The sequence below is a fragment of the Entelurus aequoreus genome, linkage group LG02 (genome assembly GCF_033978785.1).
Source record: "Entelurus aequoreus isolate RoL-2023_Sb linkage group LG02, RoL_Eaeq_v1.1, whole genome shotgun sequence".
NCBI lineage: Eukaryota > Metazoa > Chordata > Actinopteri > Syngnathiformes > Syngnathidae > Entelurus > Entelurus aequoreus.
In genome coordinates this window covers 89,279,775-89,296,680 of record NC_084732.1, presented here as the reverse complement: position 1 = coordinate 89,296,680, position 16,906 = coordinate 89,279,775, and the positions used below count along the sequence as shown (strand labels likewise).

General features: G+C 37.5%; 2 protein-coding genes across 4 annotated transcripts in view; both read left to right on the top strand.

The window, feature by feature from the left end:
- The window catches only part of LOC133640592 (COP9 signalosome complex subunit 2-like), a 24,516-nt gene extending 16,249 nt beyond the window's left edge, over positions 1–8,267 (top strand). Inside the window, exons 2-4 of the mRNA XM_062034100.1 lie at positions 5,631–5,713; positions 7,406–7,464; positions 7,791–8,267. Coding sequence (XP_061890084.1) covers positions 5,631–5,713; positions 7,406–7,464; positions 7,791–7,935 — 287 coding nt within the window. The 3' untranslated portion in view covers positions 7,936–8,267. The remainder of the gene's footprint in view (positions 1–5,630; positions 5,714–7,405; positions 7,465–7,790) is intronic.
- Positions 8,268–8,431: 164 nt separating this feature from the next.
- LOC133640577 (selenocysteine insertion sequence-binding protein 2-like) overlaps positions 8,432–16,906 on the top strand; it is a 28,502-nt gene continuing 20,027 nt past the window's right edge. Inside the window, exons 1-5 of one of the 3 annotated variants that reach the window (XM_062034088.1) lie at positions 8,438–8,617; positions 8,820–8,863; positions 14,774–14,985; positions 16,217–16,541; positions 16,620–16,758. In XM_062034088.1, coding sequence (XP_061890072.1) covers positions 8,825–8,863; positions 14,774–14,985; positions 16,217–16,541; positions 16,620–16,758 — 715 coding nt within the window. In that variant the 5' untranslated portion in view covers positions 8,438–8,617; positions 8,820–8,824. Of the gene's footprint in view, positions 8,618–8,819; positions 8,864–14,773; positions 14,986–16,216; positions 16,542–16,619; positions 16,759–16,906 lie in introns of all 3 variants that reach the window. The other 2 variants (XM_062034070.1, XM_062034079.1) reach the window with 2 other exon arrangements.

Genomic DNA, 16,906 nt, shown 5'->3' with positions numbered 1-16,906 from the left:
ATGAGCAAACACATTGTACCATTAGAACACTGGAGTGATAGTTGCTGGAAATGGGCCTCTATACACCTATGTAGATATTGCACCAAAAACCAGACATTTGCAGCTAGAATAGTCATTTACCACATTAGCAATGTATAGAGTGTATTTCTTTAAAGTTAAGACTAGTTTAAAGTTATCTTCATTGAAAAGTACAGTGCTTTTCCTTCAAAAATAAGGACATTTCAATGTGACCCCAAACTTTTGAACGGTAGTGTGTATATATATGTATATATGTATACATATATGTATATACATATATATATATGTATATACATATATATATGTATATATATATGTGTATATATATATATATATGAATATATATATATATATATATGAATGTAAGGAAATTACCATATTTTCCAGCAACAAACCGTGGGTCACTAAGGAACTAAAAAGTGTCATAAACATGAAGGGAGCATGGAGGAAAGGAAAGACATCAACCGAGTGGTAAGGAGCGATATAAGGAAAGTTAAAAGAGTTTATAGGGATGAGGTAGAACACAAATATACCAGTGGAGATCTTCAGGCAGCTTGGAAAGGAACAAAAGCAATGACCTCCATCTCTCAGGAAAGTAGTGGGAGTAACAGGAATCCTATAAAAAATGAAGGACTAAATATGGCTCACCTCCTAAATTAATTTAATAGTTTTTGTTCTCTCTTTGAAAAGATTGACTTTTCCGATAGTATTTCCCTCCTGAAAGAGTCTTTTAAACCTGATCCAAACATTATCAAGCAAGAGCATGTTAGAGAGCTTTTAAAACGAGTCAAAATAAGGAAGGCCCCTGGTCCAGACCTTATTTGTGGGCACTCTCCAATATTGTGCTGACCAATTTTGTAGTGTCCTCCAACAAATATTTAAAATGTCACTGAACTGTAACCAGATTCCTGGCATTTGGAAATTTTCTACTGTGATTGCCATCCCAAAAACATGTACATCTAAACCACTCTGTGATTTTAGACCAGCTACATTAACATCATTAATCATGAAAATCTTTGAAATTTTTTTTATATATAAATATTTGGGGACCTTTTTTGACGATGAATTGAAGTTTAATGTGAACACAGATTTTCTAGTGAAGCGAGAATTAATTCTCAGGAAACTAAATTATTTCTCTGTCAGGCCTGTTATACTCTGTCGTTTTTATTTATTTATATTTATTGAGAGTCTTATGTTTTTATTTTTTTTGTTGGTTTCACTGTCTTTCAGTTAAAGACCAAAACAGCCTGACTAGTATTGTTAAGTCTTGCTCTAAGATTACCGGAGTAAAACTAAGAGATTTAAACTTCTTCTGCAACCAGCAAAACCTCTGAAAAACAAAGAGCATTTCAGCCTTCCCAAGCTATGTCCTTGCGGGTGAATTCTCTGTTGCCTTCAGGGCGACGTTATGCCCTTCCATTGTGTAAAACAATTTGCTTTTCTATATCATTCGTCCCCTCTGCACTCAGACTCTTAAACTTTAACATTTTTCACATTGTTGTATTTTTTGTACCGTTTATGTACCGTAATTTCCGGACTATAAGCCGCTACTTTTTCCCCTCGTTTTGGTCCCTGCGGCTTATACAACGGTGCGGCTTATTTACGGCCTGTTCTTCTCCGACACCGACGAAGAGGATTTCGGTGGTTTTAGTACGCAGGAGGAAGACGATGACACAATGATTAAAGACTGACTTTTCATATACCGGTAGGCTGGTTATTTTGATAACGTACAGGCGAGCACTTTGTATTACTTTGCACCGTTGTATTATTTGTACTCTGCACGAATGCTGTTCGCCATGTCAAAGATGTGAAATTTTGATTGAATGATTGAAAGATTTATTGTTAATAAATGGGACGCTTTGCGTTCCCAAACAGTCATCTCTGTCCCGACAATCCCCTCCGTGGTAGCAGGAACCCCTATATACTATGGTAATTACACATCAAAACCCTGCGGCTTATTGTCGGGTGCGGCTTATATATGGAGCAATCTGTATTTTCCCCTAAATTTAGCTGGTGCGGCTTATAGTCAGGTGCGGTTTATAGTCCGGAAATTACGGTATTTATTGACTATTTATTGTGGGCCATGTGGAGGCTTTGCGACCCACGACAACCTGCTGCTTGAGGGATTAATAAAGTTGTTGAATTAAATTAAGTTGTCCAGAGTGTACCCCGCTCTCCGCCCGAATCCAGCTGGGATAGGCTCCAGCACCCCCGTGACCCCGATAGGGACAGGCGTTAGAAAATGGATGGATGGATTAATAATCCATTTTCTACCGATTGTCCCTCATAATTTTGACAAAATAATAGAATATAGAAATGACACAATATGTTACTGCATACATCAGCAGTCAGATTAAGAGCCTTTGTTTGTATATATGTATATATACTATTGATTTTTTATTTTTATTTTTCATGAGAGACAACGATTACTTCTTTGGGAAGAATTATGATCCAGAACTAGGGCTGGGCGATATATCGATAAACTCGATATATCACGGGTTTGTCTCTGTGCGATATAGAAAATGACTATATCGTGATATTCGAGTATACGTTCTCACGCAGTTGCTTTTAGCTGCGGGGCATTAAACTGCATGCGTTTCTCACTCTTTCCTGTCTCTCCTTCTCACAGAGACTTTAAAACATGCGCACTTTCTTACATACGTCACATACTGTCACGTGAGCAACGTCACACGCTCCCGCGGAGCAGACAGGTAGCGACATGGTAACGTTAGCTGTGATGCTAACAGCTAACGGTGTGGTTTGAGTGGTAATACGAGAGAAAGAAGGTGCGAATCTGGTAACAAACGGAGGAATAATTAATTCCCAAGAAAAACAGCATCGTCTGACGGTGGTTTGGCTTCAAGCGGGAATATGTCTTTACATGTCAACATCTCCGTTCGGTGCCACACCAACTAAATGCCGAAGCAACTATTTCCACATCAACACCGGAGGACATATAGTATTTGATATGCAGCTCATTTTTATGTGACACTTATTGAAATATCTTGTGTGTCATCATGCACAAAAGTGAACTTATAGCTTGTTTTAAAATGTCTCTGACAATCTTGCACTTTCTGTTTTGGAAATGACATGAATGTTTGTGCCACTGCTTAATAACTGTTTAATAAATACAGTTTTGCTAAATTGACTAAGTTGTGATTTCCCTCTCTGCATTCAAGTTTAAAATGAGCATATATTAATGCAGTATGAACAAGAATGTTTTAATGTAGACACATAGAATCATCATACTGCTGTGATTATATGTATCAAGTGTTCATTCAAGGCTAAGGCAAAATATTGAGATATGTATCGTGTATCGCGATATGGCCTAAAAATATTGAGATATTAAAAAAAGGCCATATCGCCCAGCCCTATCCAGAACCTTACCGTTTTAAGCCGGAGTATACGGAGGATGAGCTACACTTTTTAAAAGCTGTGTGACAAGCAGATCCAGCTCTAAAACATCATGTAGCAGTATTGTTAAGTGCTAAACAAGAAATAAAAACTACGAACTAGAGCTGCAGGATTTTGAGATAAAAACGATTGCAATTTTTTTTTGAAATTAATGAAAATGCATTAAGCTGCAGAAATAGTGAATGAAGGAAGACATGTTATTTTTATATATAATATCATCCATCCTGCCTGCGCTAACAAAATAAGAGTCTCAAAAGGCTAGCGCACACAAGCTAGCAAGCTACGGCGTTTGCAGTCAATTAATTTCTTGTAAAGTGTGGATAATATAAATATATATATATATTATCCACACATTCCACAAGTGTGGGTAACTTCACACTCGTTTTTATACACTTTACAATAAATGAATTGACTACAAACTCTGTAGCTTGCTAGCTTGTGTGCGCTAGCCTTTTGAGACTCTTATTTTGTTAGCGCAGGCAGGATGGAGCAGCACTTTTATTGTTAAGACAGAAACTGTGCATTCGGTCTTTACGCTTTTGACAGCAGGTATGGTGCGAACGTTGTTGAAATATAATGTGTTTCTCTATGGAAGTTAATGTGTGTCTTTATTACAAAGCTTTTTTTTTACAATGAATTTGTGTAACATAATTTTTTGTGTTTGAATTTTGTGAACTGATTTTTTTTATACCAAATTATCCTGACAATTTCAGTGAAAAAAAATCGGTGTTTTAAAATTCAGTGTATAAAAAGTCAGTGTAAAAAAAATCACTATATAGAAATTCAGTGTAAAAAAAAAAAGAGTTTCTTGCCAATTTGTTATATTTTTAATACAGGATTTTGAGCTAATTTTATAATCTTTTATTGTACTTAGAATTATGATTTATTCAACCTGTTCAATTGCTGTGCCATGTATTTGTTTGTTTTTGACTAACATTCCTATTGTTACTGCATATCATTGTTTTAGTTTTTCTTAGATCAAGGATGGTCTGTTTTTGTTCAAACCATTTCTTTAATTTATTCATTTCTTTTGTTTTTGTATTAGCTCTTGTGTATTGTCTTTTGAAAAAATGTGGTTGTATCATTTGCAAATAGTACTAACTGTAAATCATTTGTACCTTTACAAATGTGAGTTGTTTAGAGACTCAACAAATTAGGTCCCAGTATTAATTCTTGAGGTACTCCGCAAGATATATTTAGCACAGTAGACGTATTTGCGCCTAGCTTCACGCATTGCTCCCTGTTGGGTAAGTAGCTTCCTACCCAATTCAAGACCAACCGTCTGATGCCATACCGTTTTAATTTGTTATTTAAAATGTTATGGTTAATTCACCCAGTGACTGCGTGTGTTCTCTCCGCGTTCTCTAGCTTCCTTCCACCTCCAAAGACATGCACCTAGGGATAGGCTGATTGTCTATTGCATTAGTAATCTCTTCAGTTATTTCGACTACCGTGTTTTTCGGACTATAAGTTGAAGTTTTTTTAATAGTTTGGGTGCGACTTATACTCAGGAGCGACTTATGTGTGAAATTATTAACACATTACCGTAAAATATCAAATAATATTATTGAGCTCATTCACGTAAGAGACTAGACGTATAAGATTTCATGGGATTTAGCGATTAGGAGTGACAGATTGTTTGGTAAACATATAGCATGTTCTATATGTTATAGTTATTTGAATGACTCTTACCATAATATGTTACGTTAACATACCAGGCACGTTCTCAGTTGGTTATTTATGCGTCATATAACGTACACTTATTCAGCCTGTTGTTCACTATTCTTTATTTATTTAAAATTGTCTTTCAAATGTCTATTCTTGGTGTTGGGTTTTATCAAATACATTTCCCAAAAAAAATCGACTTATACTCCAGTGCGACTTATATGTTTTTTTCCTTCTTTATTTTGCATTTTTGGCCGGTGCGTCTTACTTATGCTCCAAAAAATACGGTAGTGCCATAAATGTTGAAATGTTGGCTCTGTATTTGTATTGGCTGTTTGGAAGAGTTCCATTTTAATTAATGTATTGTCAAATGTGTTGTTTATTTAAAAAATTTAATATTTTCAAGTGTTTAAGTTGTTGTTTTTTTTAAATGTGGAAGTAAGAAAAACAGGTCTGTAGTTTGTAAAATTAAGCACTTAAACACAAAATTTGTTGTGTTATTGATCGTAATACAGTTGTTTTTCTTTTTGCAGAACTGCTGCGGAACATTAGAACTCAAGTACTTATCAAACTCATCAAACCATACACAAGAATACACATCCCTTTTATTTCTAAGGTAAGACACTTGGTTGACAACTTGTTTCCCTTTTTTCTTTGGCCATGACTGTTATATTTGAGAAGTGAGATAAATTTGAATGATTTGTACTCTGCAACTATGTCTGTATTAATATAAATGATGTGCAAACAGCTTCACTTAAATTATTCAACATCCATTCTAAATTATTTATTACTTTGTTTTCTACATTAATAAATGTGCAGTATTTTGCAATGAACCAACCAAACTGAAATAGCTCAACACATCAAATATTACAAACTGTCACGCGCAGGGTGTGGCAAGTGGCGAGCAGATCACTGCACATACGCGATACTCACGGTGCTGCCTGGAAATGGGAATTTACAGCTTGGCTGTTGAAATGAAAAATGCATCATCGGTGCTGTCTAAAACAGCCTTCACTTCTCACTGGCATTATTTATTTCATTGATAATCGCATGATGTAGCCTATATAAAGTGTTGGTTTGAACTGAATTAGTTCCTAAGTTACCTGAAAGCAACATGATAGGGGACGGCCCTTAACCTTTTGCTGATTGGTCTGCCATGAGGCCACGTCCTTCCAACGCGCTCCACGTAAAAAATGTTTTCAAGAGTCTGAATCGGAAAAAATAAGATTTGATTTAAAAAAGAGAAAAGAATTTGAATCTTAGAAAAAAAATCTTCAAAAAAACACAAGCTCAAAAAAAAATATGACTATAAAGACTCCATTCAAAATAATTGTAGTTGTGAATCAAAATTATATTCAACCTAAAAAAAATATGTTCACTTTTTATTTGGAATACACTTTTTAATTTTTTTTTATTCAACATCAAAACTTGAACTTTCGGTTTTAAAGTTATTTTTATCAAGTACAAAAGTCTTGGATCTGGTATTGCTTTATTAACATAATCCTTGTTAAAATCTTGAGTTCCTAAAGTCTTGCACGACATGCTTTGTCAAAGGTCATCTTTTTGAGTTTTGCAACTTTTGCTGCCTATTTTTCATAAAATGTTATATGGTGTATAAGGTAAGGCTGTGAAACTATGGCATTATCTAAATCATTATTAAAGGGGCTAATTGCAATTTTCTCAAAACCAGAAAATACAACAACCACGCTATCGGTTAGCTTAGGTTAATTACCCCGAGTGGTTAAATAAAACATACATTCTTAAAGTGTCTATTTTTCACAATTAGTAATTATACTGAATAAAAATTGCTCGTTGGTCTGTTGGAGTTATCCTCAATGACATTTCTGTGTTGGGGACAGGATGGGACAGTGTCATGTGGCTACTTCTGATTTTCTGGAAGCCTTCACACTTTTGTGACACCTGGCTGTCTGTCTTGTAACTACAAAACCAGTAGTGTATTTTAGGGGAATGGTGTGTTTATTAGTAAATAAGAATTACGAGCGAGGAAAAACTGAAATATCCGACACAACAGTTTTCTCTCTTAGAAGCTTTAAATGTCAGATTTGATTATTTTTCATTTAATCAACCAGCCCTATTGTATAGGCAAATGTGCATCCTTGATAACATGGACTTCAGGCTGTGGTGGAGTACAGGAAACAATACTACTTACTGATGTGACTCGGGTGTTCTTGTTCCCGACTGCTCTAATGTTTTTCTTATCTTAAGACGCGAATGAGCACTTTGTTACTAATGTAAATTTACATAACATCAATCTACATGATTACCTCCCCACTGTTGTGTCTCTCAGGAGCTGAATATTGATGTTTGTGATGTGGAAAGTCTGCTGGTCCAGTGCATTTTGGATAAGTACGTATATATATATATTTTTTGCCTTACACCATCCTCTATCCATTTTCTACTGCTTGTCCCTCTTTAGGTCACAGGGGCGTAGAGCCTATCCCAGCTGCAGTTAGAGTAAATAAATATGTCACTTTTATTATTTAGGTGTTCCTTACTACCCTTACAAAACAGGGTGAACAGTGACACTTTTGATGTGACTATTCCTTTGAATTATAATTCAATGGAAACCGGAAGTAAATACAATTGTTCTGTCCTATGTCAAGAAGTGCAGACCTGGCTGCTAGTTTTAGCTGTTATTTAGCTCGCTGTTTATGATTTTGTTTGTTTTCCAGCACAATCCACGGGCGAATCGACCAAGTCAACCAGCTATTAGAACTAGACTACCAGAAGAGAGGAGGGGCTCGCTACACAGCTTTAGACAAATGGACAAATCAGCTGAACTCTCTCAACCAAGCCATTGTGAGCAAGCTCACATGATGCCATTACAAATCAAGAGACAAGGAAAAATGGCATGTTTGAATACATCCATCAAGAATGCTACTGTGCTTCAGACGAGACACCACAAGATTTGAATACAGGCACCGATTTCAAGAAGACTGCGAGAACCCAGGGAATGAGTTCAAACTGTGTTGTTTTGTCCTGAGAGGAAATCACTGAGACTTGTTTTTCATGTACCAGATTGGCAGATCCATGTGCAGATATTTTGGTTGTCCAATGTGTATGAGAAAACATACACAGTATTTTAATGTATACTGTTGCCTGTTGGTAATAAACAAAGTCCTCTCAGCACTTAAAAGATTAGGCTTGAATGGAGTATTTTCATCTTGTCATCTGGTTATGCATCGCTGCGCTTCTGACGTAATATGTTTTCTAGCCAATAGGGGCGTCCTTGGGCCCCAACTACTTCCGCTCAGGTGACGACCGTTTCCACTCCCACTGTAGTCCGGCTTTATTCGCAGTCAGCTAGTAGCATAGCTAACAGCTAGCGGACTCGCTTACCGCCGCCGTACTTTCAGTAAGAAGCCAGTGTATATCGCACCAGATCTTCGGGGATTTTAGAAATTTTTCACAATGAAGAACATCAAGATGCCATCCTGACGTCCACTCGGGGGTCAACGACGCTCTGTCGGCGACTGACATGGATGCAAGTGACATTAAGGTAGAGCATTTTAACAATCAAATTTTCGGTGACTTTTTTTTGGTTAAACGTTAGAATGTAATGTCGTGGGTAGAGCCTTAACGTGTTGTTACAATAACAATGGGGCCCAGAACAGTTTTTTGTTTAAAAATAATGATTTTCCTTCATTCCAAATGACAGTCTTGTCTTTACGTTTTGCCTTTCAATTTTGTTTGTGTATTAGGACGAATGCAAAAATCCCAAGTTGTTGTGAGCTGTGCGTTTGTGGTAAGTAATTCAACTAACAGTAAGGCAAACTGTTGTCCATTTGGCTAGCAGCGGCTGTAGAGCTAACGACATCAGCGTTTATCAGCAAACACAGGCGTCACTCTTTCATATACGTTTCATTCTATATCGCAAATGTACGTTTTTATTTCTTTTATCTACACGGGAGTTTGACATTTTTAAGCTGTTAATGATTAAATGACACAAGAGCGGCGTCTGTTAATGCTAGCTTGGCGAGCTATGTGAAGCCAAAGCCTATCAGCTGTCATTGGACGACAACTGTAATCAGAGCAACAGCTGAGCAACCATTGACTTGTTTATATCCAAATCGAGGCGTGTAAACTTGCGTGCATCCATTCAGCAAGTGTTTTCAGGTGAGGTTGCGAGCTTCGTGGAAAGGGAGAATGTCTGGTTCGTCAACATTTATGACATTCCACTGACGTCAGTGTTCACAACAATGCAGGGACATTTTAGTGTGTTTGGGTTGTGATGCAATTATGTTTGAAGATCTGTAACAGAGATTTTCGGGCCTCACAATCAGGAGAACCACATTTAAAATATATTTGTGCAGTTAACATGTTCCTCCTATTCTTGCGTGTGGATTCTCAGAGGGCTCCGGCTTCCTCTCACATCCCCAAAACAACACAGAATCGTCAATGTTTCTTGGAGGTATATTTTCTCACAATCTCCTCTAGTCATGTAGATGTTCTAAATTTTCAGTAGGAGTGAATATTTTTCTACATGTGCACCAAAATGATCCGGGTGGCGACTAGTCAAAACCAAGTCAGCAGAACATGGTTGAATAGAAAGGTCCTTGTGTTATGAGTGTATTATGTTCAAAAGTGACCATCAGTTGTTGCAAGAACAAAGGCTCGTGAGATCAGTGGATCCTGGTCTAATCCGTGTTGGCTCGAACATCTCCAAATGATGCACATCTGGGTCTGACCTCAATGCAACTTTCACAATCGCAGCTATTCTCCCTCATCCGCTCACACTAACATGAGTGCACGGTCGGTCAAGCAACAAATTCTCTCATAGCATTTCCAAACAAAAAACAAATTATTTATGATACTCAAATTTCACTGCTTGTGAACGTGGGCCTTCCATGCTGTACCTGGACAAATAATTAGTTAACCAAATGCTACTATCTCCGTTATCCTCTCAGACATAATCCTGTAACAGCCTGCTATCACATGTAGAGTAGCATTATACAAGCTTAGAACAACCGCTTCTTTCAGCCATGTCCTGAATCTTCAGAGGCGCAATTTAGTTTGGTTTTACCGACTGTGCGATCTACGCTTAATCTGTCATATTTCTTTTGTAGAGGAGTCAAAATCTGTTGCATTCTTGAAGGAAAAGTGGGAGAAAAACACTTGCTGCCATTGGTGGTGGGATACAATAGATGTCTCTCACATCCACAGACTACACTGTAACTTGCACCCTGAGCACTGTTTCAGAGTAATTAAGAAGCCTCTTTGTTCGCTAAACTCGTTCAACCCTCTTTAATTGTCTGTCTTGAACCGCTTAAAAAAATAACTCAATAACCATTTATTTTAAAGTATGTATTACAAAATAAATTTATTACACTATGATGAAAATGAACTCCGTAAACGTCAACAGTGGTAGTTTCCTGATTGTCTTAACTAAAAACCTGACAAAAACATGTGTGGCATGAAACAAAAAAAGCTGGTGTATGCTGTAAAAATGGCCTTTTTGTACTTTTTATATCATAAGCCACAGGCACGGAATAAATAAAAACACTGATATATTCATAATTTAAAACAAATGTTCACATAGGAAATATAGGAAAGAAAAAATGATTTTCTTATTAAACCTTTATTAAATGAAAGTACAATTTTTTTAGGTAACATTTGAACATTTCCTTAGTTATATAAGGCTAAAAATAAATAAACATTGTTACCATTAGGACTTAAAAACAAAAACACCGTACTAAATAGAATGATGAGGCGTAATGCAAATTTGATTTGCATCACAGGTTTGCCTAATGCAGTTCACTTTTTTACATTCTTCCTAGTCATGAGTGTAAAAAGAAGTTCACCACTATAGTACACACATGGATAGAATTATTGAGACATGGCTGAGGATTGCTTATTTTACATAGTAACATTTGATTTGATGTGATTTTTTTTCTCCATGTTTTAATCCATTCGTATGATGCAGATCCCTCCTGTGAAAACAGCACCGTAAAAGGGGAACTTCACTTTTTTTTAGAATTTTGCCTATCGTTCACAAACATTGTGAAAGATATGATGATGGATGTATTTTTTTCTAATGCATTCTAACTTGTAAATAAAAGTCATCTCACAATGGAGCCAAAGGAGGCCTCTATTCCGCCTATTAAACCTAATAAATAACCATCCAAAAACGCCAACAATACTCTATTTACATTTAGTGACTTGAATATTAACCAAGCATTAGTGATATTCTTATAAGTAGGGCTGGGCGATATATCGAGTTTGTAAGATATATCGATATATTTTTAAACAAGATATGAATTAAGAAAATATCTTAGTATCGATATAATTTATTTTATGTTAAAATTACCGCTTATTTTTTGTGTTCTTTGTTCTCCCCCGCGCCCCACTCCCTCTCAAAACTCCATGGGCTACTAAACCCCTCCCCTTCCTCATTCCAAGACGTGCTCGTATAAGAACGTCCATGATTGGTTGGTTGTTTACTATGATGAGTCACGATTGGTTAAGATTAGAGCAAAACTTTACTGACAGGCTAATCAGAGCCAAGATAGGGCAGGTCATCGAACCAGGAAGGGAAATCACAACAGACATCCCAAATGACGACGAGAGAGTCGAAGAAGAGAAGAGGGAATATTCAAGCGGGTGATTTATATATTTAAAAAAACTAGTGGAAGATGGCATAGGGATTCTCTTCCTTAGATTTTTCTTTTAGCGATGTAGACGACGTCCTGGAAACCCACAATGCGTCTACTTGGCCACATTTGGACAAATGTATGCGTCTGGATAAATCATTCATTTGAGTTGTTTATCATGTAAGTCCAGAACCATACATGTTAACAGTCCATTACATCGTCGACTGGGAATTAAAAAATGCCTGCCTGCAAATTTATTTTTTATCTGAGTTTGATAAAAAAAAATGTATTTGCACAGTTGTTATTTATTTTTACGGAGAAATAATATTTTTCTATTTTATTTATGTTATGTAATTTTGTGCTACTTAAACAGTTTATTTTCTCTGCTGTTAATACCTATCTTGACTAACTGGGTTAATAAAAGTGCCACTGACTGTTTACAGTACAGTTGTCATTCAGTTCAATTTCAGTGAATCTCGTTCAAAAATGAATATCTTTATATGTATACTTTCACCGGAAAATATATCGAGATATATATGGAATATCGAGTTTAAGCAAAAATATATAGAGATATACTTTTTCGTCCATATCGCCCAGCCCTAGTTATAAGCGCTAACACTGACAAACTATTTAAAGCCGTGCCGTGGTCATGAGCTTGTGTGCCTATATTGCTATGATCTACTAATGAGCTGCTTCCTCGTTTCCTTTCCTTATGATCTAAACTTTATTTTAGATCATAAATCATGCCTCTTGCCTGGATAGTAGGACAACGTATTTCGACATGTTGGGTCACTTTGACAGGCAATTTAGATCCGGAAATGCAGAGAACGACACAAAAAGATGCTTGATTCTGAGTCATTTTTCATCTAAAAGGGAATATATGAACATCCTAGCAGTCAGCATCCTAATGACAGCAGACATTGTACAGTAAGTGATGTTTTATGTTTGTTGGCTCTCAAAGTCTGCAGTGAGTAGTAATCAGTGATATAGTTGGAAAAAAAAAAGAAAACGTGATGCTTAAAGTGATCAAAATACAAACCCCGTTTCCATATGAGTTGGGAAATTGTGTTAGATGTAAATATAAACGGAATACAATGATTTGCAAATCAATTTCAACCCATATTCAGTTGAATATGCTACAAAGACAACATATTTGATGTTCAAACTGATAAACTTTTTTTTTTTTGCAAATCATTAACTTTAGAATTTGATGCCAGCAACATGTGACAAAGAAGTTGGGAAAGGTGGCAATAAATACTGATAAAGTTGAGGAATGCTCATCAAACACTTATTTGGAACATCCCACAGGTGAACAGGCAAATTGGGAACAGGTGGGTGCCATGATTGGGTATAAAAGTAGATTCCATGAAATGCTCAGTCATTCACAAACAAGGATGGGGCGAGGGTCACCACTTTGTCAACAAATGCGTGAGCAAATTGTTGAACAGTTTAAGAAAAACCTTTCTCAACCAGCTATTGCAAGGAATTTAGGGATTTCACCATCTACGGTCCGTAATATCATCAAAGGGTTCAGAGAATCTGGAGAAATCACTGCAAGTAAGCAGCTAAGCCCGTGACCTTCGATCCCTCAGGCTGTACTGCATCAACAAGCGACATCAGTGTGTAAAGGATATCACCACATGGGCTCAGGAACATTTCAGAAACCCACTGTCAGTAACTACAGTTGGTCGCTACATCTGTAAGTGCAAGTTAAAACTCTCCTATGCAAGGCGAAAACCGTTTATCAACAACACCCAGAAACGCCGTCGGCTTCGCTGGGCCTGAGCTCATCTAAGATGGACTGATACAAAGTGGAAAAGTGTTCTGTGGTCTGACGAGTCCACATTTCAAATTGTTTTTGGAAACTGTGGACGTCGTGTCCTCCGGACCAAAGAAGAAAAGAACCATCCGGATTGTTATAGGCGCAAAGTTGAAAAGCCAGCATCTGTGATGGTATGGGGGTGTATTAGTGCCCAAGACATGGGTAACTTGCACATCTGTGAAGGCGCCATTAATGCTGAAAGGTACATACAGGTTTTGGAGCAACATATGTTGCCATCCAAGCAACGTTACCATGGACGCCCCTGCTTGTTTCAGCAAGACAATGCCAAGCCACGTGTTACATCAACGTGGCTTCATAGTAAAAGAGTGCGGGTACTAGACTGGCCTGCCTGTAGTCCAGACCTGTCTCCCATTGAAAATGTGTGGCGCATTATGAAGCCTAAAATACCACAACGGAGACCACTGGACTGTTGAACAACTTAAGCTGTACATCAAGCAAGAATGGGAAAGAATTCCACCTGAGAGGCTTAAAAAATGTGTCTCCTCAGTTCCCAAACGTTTACTGAGTGTTGTTAAAAGGAAAGGCCATGTAACAGTGGTGAACATGCCCTTTCCCAACTACTTTGGCACATGTTGCAGCCATGAAATTCTAAGTTAATTATTATTTGCAAAAAATAAATAAAGTTTATGAGTTTGAACATCAAATATCTTGTCTTTGTAGTGCATTCAATTGAATATGGGTTGAAAAGGATTTGCAAATCATTGTATTCCGTTTATATTTATATCTAACACAATTTCCCAACTCATATGGAAATGGGGTTTGTACATAAATATTAAATGTTTGTATAAATGTGCCTGTTATTACATTACATATATACTTACAGTATTTATATAAAACCTTAATGGAGGTATTTAGATGTTTTAAGGGTTTTGTAGGCACAACAGAGAGGCTCCCATAGGCTACATTGTAAGTGGACTTTTAATTGCATTCATTTAATAGTTAGAATGCATTTAAAACAAATACATCCGTTGTCATGTCTTTCATAATGATTGTGAACGATAGGCAAAATTAAAGTTACCCTTTAATGTTTGCTTAACTTGTCAGACTTTAACTCGCGGGATGTCATACATAACAGTGCTTTGAGATACGTTTTGGTTGAATTCTAAATTGTTTGACGGGTACTTTGTATGCCAACCTTCACATTTAGACATGTTTCTTACTCGAAAGTATATTATAGAATAAATGTTTTATCTGTTGCTCACATTCCTTGTGCTTTTTGCAGGATGTGAAACTTTCAGCCGAAGTGGAACCATTCATCCCACAGAAAAAAGGTCTCGAAGGATCCCTGATCAGTATGAGTCTTCTCGGAGAGCCAGCAAGTGGAGGAGGAGGTGGTGAAGGCATACGAGGGAGTAATGGAGGGGTTGAAACCACTCCTATACCGAGCTACCTCATCACCTGTTACCCTTTTGTGCAGGAGAACCAACACAACAGGTACTGTCAATATCACAAGGTGGGATATGTAGAAAAGGGTCTCTTTAAAGAGGGTTTGTTTTACTACGTCAAGTGAGATACTAATTAGACCGAGTTATTGAGCTTGCACGTTTCTCTTCTTCTAAGGTGTATTGCATCTTACCGTTGAACTCAAGATTCATCACGTCAAGTAGCCGCCCCTCTTTTCGTGATTTTTCCACTCCCATCATTGTTATGGCTCTGCACAAATGCATGAGCACTCATCTCTGATAGCATGACTACGCCTATTCTCCAAGTCCAGTTAAGAGTCCCATGAGAGAGACATAATGACACACAAACTTTTTCATATTTCCACGTTATTTTTAAGTGCACTGTTTTATGTAGAGATCTGTGTTGCAATTTTATACTACTCAAGAACCACCAGCTCCTTTTGGGATTTTTCTTTTGCTGAATACCTAACAATGATGAGTTTACTACATACTGCTACTAAACCAAGATCGGCGGTCTGTCTCCAGCAGCCAGTCTTTTGACTGAAAATGATGTGAATGCCAATTATGCAATGAACGTGCTGTGCATTTAAATGACAAAAAAGTATTTTTTATACCACATTTTCAATGCATATTTTTACATTTCTTTAAGTTTAAAACCCCATAACAAGGATTGGATACTGGTGCAGAGTTGCTAAATGAGATGGGCGCACCACCAGTGTTTCCAGCAGCTCTTTTCTTTGTCCACAGTGATCTTCAATGTCCTGCTCAGTGCACGCATCCGTTCCTTTGTCCCCCACTCCCCCATCCTCCAATTGAATGCAAGGAAATGACTGCTATAGTTGGTTGGTTGTAAAAATGTCCACATGTTTGCGTATCATGAACACACCCGATTAACACACCTAAATGTACATCACAAGGCAAAGCAACATCTCAGATGTGTTGGTTTTAGACATTGGTGGCCAACTTCAGCTCCTTTAGACCAAATGGAGATTTCATGATTGTTCAGTCATGACCTTATTTGATCTGATTTTAATTAGGATCAAATCAGAATTGTAGGAGTAGTACTGTCTAATCCTATATTAACTTATGCAACTATAGCAGCACATGAATGCTAAAGTTAAGCAATATTGATTGGCTGCTGTATCTATTATCTGTGGTTATTAGTGGGTTTAGAGTTTTCTGGTAATGTAAATAATTTGTTCTGAATCAGCATTTCAAAGACAAAGTTCCAGTACAAAACTGACTTTCTTTTTGCTTCGCAGGCAACATCTAATGTACAATGGAGGGGAGCCGCGCTGGCAGCAGCCTAACCCAAGCCCTGGTGGTCCCTACCTTGCCTACCCAATCATGTCCTCCCCTCAGCCACATGTGTCCAATGACTATGCCTACTACCAGATTATGCCTGCCCCGTGTCCCCCAATGATGGGATTCTACCAAACATTCCCTGGCACCTATGCAGGGCCACTGCAACCTGGGGTTGTTAACCAAGTTTCGGCAGATGTTGGTGATAGGACTCTCCCTGTTGTGCCAACTTATGGGATGACAAATCAACGAGAAAGAGGCATGGTCCAACCTAATCTCCCAAAGGTACAAAGGGATGACTCTCTTATTGTAATAATCTCACAATGAAGATAACAGTAAACGCACACCATTTTTATAAAACAGCATCAGGTAAGTGTTTGCCAGCCTCCGAGGGGTCGCCGTCCCCCACCCAGGAATGTAATGATCCAGAAGGAGGTGTGCACAATTGGACCTGATGGTAGAAGTAAGAAAGTTCTACTGGTGGATGCAGCTCAGCAGACAGGTAAACATACTCCTGGTAATAAATAATATATTCTACTCTAACCTACTGAGATCGGTAGATTGTGAGTTCAAACCCTGGCCTAGTCATACCAAATACTATAAAAATGGGACCCATTACCTCACTGCTTGGCACTCAGCATCAAGGGTTG